Source organism: Doryrhamphus excisus, chromosome 17 (assembly GCF_030265055.1).
Source record: "Doryrhamphus excisus isolate RoL2022-K1 chromosome 17, RoL_Dexc_1.0, whole genome shotgun sequence".
Taxonomy (NCBI): domain Eukaryota; kingdom Metazoa; phylum Chordata; class Actinopteri; order Syngnathiformes; family Syngnathidae; genus Doryrhamphus; species Doryrhamphus excisus.
In genome coordinates, this window is record NC_080482.1 from 10327580 (window position 1) to 10332435 (window position 4856).

General features: G+C 38.1%; 1 protein-coding gene across 1 annotated transcript; it reads left to right on the top strand.

The window, feature by feature from the left end:
* The first annotated feature begins 593 nt into the window (after positions 1 to 593).
* utp11 (UTP11 small subunit processome component) lies at positions 594 to 4358 on the top strand. Its single transcript, XM_058053414.1, has 8 exons — positions 594 to 795; positions 924 to 985; positions 1058 to 1160; positions 1334 to 1444; positions 1967 to 2060; positions 2982 to 3112; positions 3211 to 3321; positions 4175 to 4358. The coding sequence occupies exons 1-8, from the start codon at positions 736 to 738 to the stop codon at positions 4256 to 4258; spliced, it is 756 nt and encodes a 251-aa protein (XP_057909397.1). The 5' UTR covers positions 594 to 735; the 3' UTR covers positions 4259 to 4358.
* The last annotated feature ends 498 nt before the right edge of the window (positions 4359 to 4856 follow it).

The following is a 4856-nucleotide window of genomic DNA, read 5'->3' on the forward strand; positions in this document are numbered from 1 at the left end:
AGTGAATACTGCATGATTAAACACTTGTGGATGTACAACAATGTTGAGCATTTCAATGCATGATTACAAGGTTCACTTCCATGAGATTTTAGTGCAGTTTGTAGCTGAAAATCATAATGGAATCTGCACATTAGGGCACATTTGACAATGGGCAGAATACTATTTATAAATTAAAATAAATGATGCAGAACAGGAAGTGACCTGGTGCAAAAAGTTACATAAAGCAGTTGACTTATTTGTTATTTACTTTGAAAGTATAATTATATATTTTTTCAGGAGTAAAATTGTAGCGTCTGCTTGCTTTTTCTGTTGCTTGAACGGTAATAAATCAACAAAAGGATTTATTCACGCAGGAAAAATTTGCAGAATAGCACCCCCTGTCGCTTCTACGAAAACTCATACAGTTGGAAGCAATGGGCGATTTATTTTGTGTTAGCGTCCACACGATATATGCTGGCTGTAAAATTATATTGTATATATTATTATTATTATATTATATATTATTATTACTATCACCATCTATCATGTTCGAGTCACGGTTAACAACCTATGGAACGTTTTAGTATGTTTGTGTTGAATCTACGGAAAGAAATACACGCTGCACGCCAAACAGGAAACCACGTGTTTCTTCCAGGAAACAGTTTGAAGAGAAGTACCAGCATTGAGTTGCCCGATAGATTAAAACATTTAAAGGGTTTGTCTTCTGTAAACCGCTTTATCTGACATTTCTTAAACATGTCGTCGTTCAGGAAAGCCTTGAAATCCCGACAGAGAAACCACCATGAAAGATCTCAGGTGAGTTTATAGGAAGTTTGACTAGCTAGCAGCTCGCCGACCTGGCTAACAGCTATGCATGGACACACGTATGTTACACAGTATACGACTTGTTATTTAGCTCTAAATCTTTGGATGTGTTTTATCAGCCTGCATTTAGATCGCATTTGGGATTGCTGGAGAAGAAGAAAGACTACAAACTCCGTGCAGAGTAAGTTGAAGTTTGTTAACATAGATATATAACCACGTTTTTTTTGATGGTGTTCTATTCTAACACTAACAGTGACTACAACAAGAAACAAAACACCCTCACAGCCCTCAAGAAGAAAGCTCTGGAGAAGAATCCAGATGAGTTTTACCACAAAATGATCAGATCGCAGATGAAGGTAACCAACAAACGGACAACAAACTTGTACTTGTACTTACACTAGTTAAGTCTTCTACGCCTGAATCGCCGCACACAAAACAGTGATTTAACATAAATGTATAATCTTTTTGAGGATCTGTTATTACGTATACAAGTCTTATTATTATATCTCATGTTATGTCCCAATGGCAGGATGGCGTTCACACATTTAAAGAGGAGGAACCGGTGACAGAGGAGCAGAAGAAAATGATGAGGACACAAGATATCCGATACGTGGAAATGAAGAGGGTGGCGGAGGCGAGGGTAAGTTCTCTAAATGAAATACAGAATGTATATTTGAATCTTCAATGCAGTATGTGGAAAATAGTGGAAACACTATATTGATACTCCACTCCAGAACGAGTCAATCCCATTTTCTTACTTCCGATTATTTCCTTATTGTAAGGAGATGTTGTGATGAAATTTGACAATGCATTTTATAGAGAAAAAATGTACAGACTCACTGACACACTGTCCTTGTTTGAGATTTGATTTGTGGATATTACTAAACATGTTCTGCAAGATTTAAGACTGATACAGCAGCTATCTGCATGTATTTTATACAGTATGTCTCAGGCAAGGGCAAACTAACTTCTAAAAAGGATGCGCTTTCCATGATGATAGCTCTTCGATCCTCATCTCAGACACTTGAGATCCTCAGCAAACCTAAGCAAATCTGGCAAGGATGTATCATTGAGGAAAATATCTGAGAATTAATTCCTTTGATAATTGTGTCACAGCTGAAGAAAACGTCAAGTTGACATTCATTCGTTATTAATTTTTCAGAAAATTGAGCGGATGAAGGCAAACCTCCATCTTCTGGCGGCAGATGGAGCCCAAAAAAACAAGCAAATCTTTTTTGTGGATTCCAAAAAGGAAGGTGAGTATTGGTTACAAATACTAATGACGAGATGAATTTTGGACGGTTTTCATGGAAATTAACTGAAACTGACAGAAAATTAGGTGTCTGGTATCATGTAAAACGTAATAATTAGTATTTAGTTATTAACCTTGTCAGCTAACTACTGTATACTATAATATGATGTATTATATTTATACTACAATGTCAATAATGACTAAAACGTAGTATTATAATACACCTGCCAGAGTGTATGAGTTGCCATCCTTTTAAATGTAATTAACATGTGCAAAGTGAGTTTACACAAAAGTCAAAATATGCGAACCCCATTTTATTAAAATGTAAACAATCTTGTAGGAAAACAGTTGCTGAAATAACATGGTATGTTCTCCTTTTTAAATAAGTATAGAAAAATGTAAATGTTCAATCTTCAGCGTAATCATGCTATAGTCATGGTAATCTCTCTGCAGCAGGGTTAGCGCCGTTAGCGCTTCCATCTCACGTTCAGATGGTTAAACATGGTTGATACAGTCTTTATCCAGCAACCTTTATGACGTATTTTTCGCTGTTCACTCCCGCTATGCAGCCTCTCCTCCTCCGTATCTCAGCGGATGTCTGGTCTGTCAGTGTAGTGAAGGGGTGCTCAATGCTAACAGCCGCTTCCGCGTGTAAACAATGGAGTAACACACAAGCTACAAATGTAACAAGATGAACACACTTGCTCAAGGGGTCGGTATGGCACCAAAAACAACAAGAAAGTAAAAAATAAAGCACTATTAAACACTAAAAACTCAGCCGTAACTAGCTTTCACATGGCCCCCAGCGGCGCCATCTTAAAACATGACACCTCTGCATCAAATCCAGTCTATAGAGATATGAACGATTAGCTTGTTTTTGAAGTCGTGCAAGATTTTAACAAACGGCGTGTGTGTGTGTCTGCAGTGGAGTCATTTAACTTGGCCAAACACCTCAACACCCTCCCCAAGCTGGTGCATCGAGTGTACAACAGACCGACGGTGGACACGCTGAGGACCAAGCACTTTCACGGAGCTGTCCAGCCCGCCAACCTAAAGGTACGTCTTTGTGATGAATGCTTCTTTGTTCCTTGCAACAAAAACACAAAAAAAGCCACCGAGACTGATAGTTTTGCACCCCTTCCACTCGTGTATAGGCGCTGTCCAAGAAACAGTCCAATGAGTACAAGCTTCTTTCCCAGAGGATTGACCGGGAAAAGAAATTGTTTGTCATCAGCCAGAAGATCCAGACCCGCAAGGACCTGCAGGTAACTTTTGTAGCATCTGATATTTACTTTTTATTAGGGCTGTCAAATGATTAAAAAGATTAAAAAAAAAAAAGATTAAAAATCTGATTAATAATTTAAAAATTGTCACGATTAATCTAACAATTATGTCTGAAATATGCCCATTTTCTACTGTATTTAAATTATATATATATATATAAATGATATATATTTGTATGTATTAAGCGCTCCAAATGAACTGAATATGTCATTCATTTTCTACCGCTTTTTCCTCACGAGGGTCGCGAAGGTGCTGGAGCCTATCCCAGCTGTCTTCGGGCGAGAGGCGGGGTACACCCCGGACTGGTCGCCAGCCAATCACAGGGCACATATAGACAAACAACCATTCACACTCACATTCATACCTATGGACAATATGGAGTCGCCAAGTAACCTAGCATGTTTTTGGAATGTGGGAGGAAACCGGAGTACCCGGAGAAAACCCACGCATGCACGGGGAGAACATGCAAACTCCGTACAGAGATGGCCGAGGGTGGAATTGAACCCTGGTCTCCTAGCTGTGAGGTCTGCGCGCTAACCACTCGATCGCCGTGCCGTCCTGAATATGTCAATCAAGCTGAAAGATAGCATGGGGATCCATTTTTCTAACAGTCTCTAGTAGTAGAACACTTGAATCACACTTTAATGGGGTTCTTAGGGGTTGTGTTCACAGACATGTCATTTAAGGTAAATAGATTTTTTTCAGTGTAATTTCCAGCATACTTAAATGTTGCAAATTGTACATCTGAATTAACCCTTCAGGCACCAGGTTACACACACGCGTTATTCTTGACAGCTCTACTTTTTAGACTGATCGCTTCATTGTGTGCTGCAGGATAAAACCAAGAGGGTGAAAGTAAGGAAGGAGACAACTCACGCAGCTGCCATCTACAAGTTTGAGACCAAGAGGAAGCGCTGATTCGCCTCAATGCTGGACTTTATTGCTGCTATTAGTTTTGGTAAACAAGTACTCTTTTTCTGTCTGGTGGTTATTAAACATTAAAATATACTTGACATCACTCTCTATTGTTGTTTTGCTTTGGTTCTGCATAATTTAAGACATAAAAATGAGAAACTTAGTGGACGACTCCTGATAATGTTGCTGTAGTTTATATTTTGTACCAGTAGATGGTGCTATTAGCCTGTATTACGATAACCCTGACCATGATAGCTTGGCATATCCAAAATGAGAGGATGCAAGGGCCACTTTGATTTTTGGAAGCCAACACATAGATATGTTGAGAAGTTATACATTTCATGAAAAACTGAAAATATCAGCTTTGGGATATACTATAGATTTTTTTAATGCAACTTTGATATTTGCTTGTTGCTTGCTGTTTTTTCAGGTATTGCAACTTTATCCGTCAATGATACTTTTTTTTTTCATTTTGTTTACAATTATTACATTGCATAATACGACTTTATTATCATATTTGTACTTGATTCCTGTAATAAAAACCTAATTTTCCACAAGTGACAACTTTATTTCATTTTGTTTCTCATATTACAAAAAATTA

What these genes read in the sequence shown, in the direction of transcription:
- utp11 (XM_058053414.1), top strand. Translation starts at nt 736, where the DNA reads ATGTCGTCGTTCAGGAAAGCCTTGAAATCCCGACAGAGAAACCACCAT. An exon ending in ACCACCATGAAAGATCTCAG is followed by an intron (nt 796 to 923) that starts GTGAGTTTATAG and finishes GTGTTTTATCAG; the next exon opens with CCTGCATTTAGATCGCATTT. An exon ending in TGTGGATTCCAAAAAGGAAG is followed by an intron (nt 2,061 to 2,981) that starts GTGAGTATTGGT and finishes GTGTGTCTGCAG; the next exon opens with TGGAGTCATTTAACTTGGCC.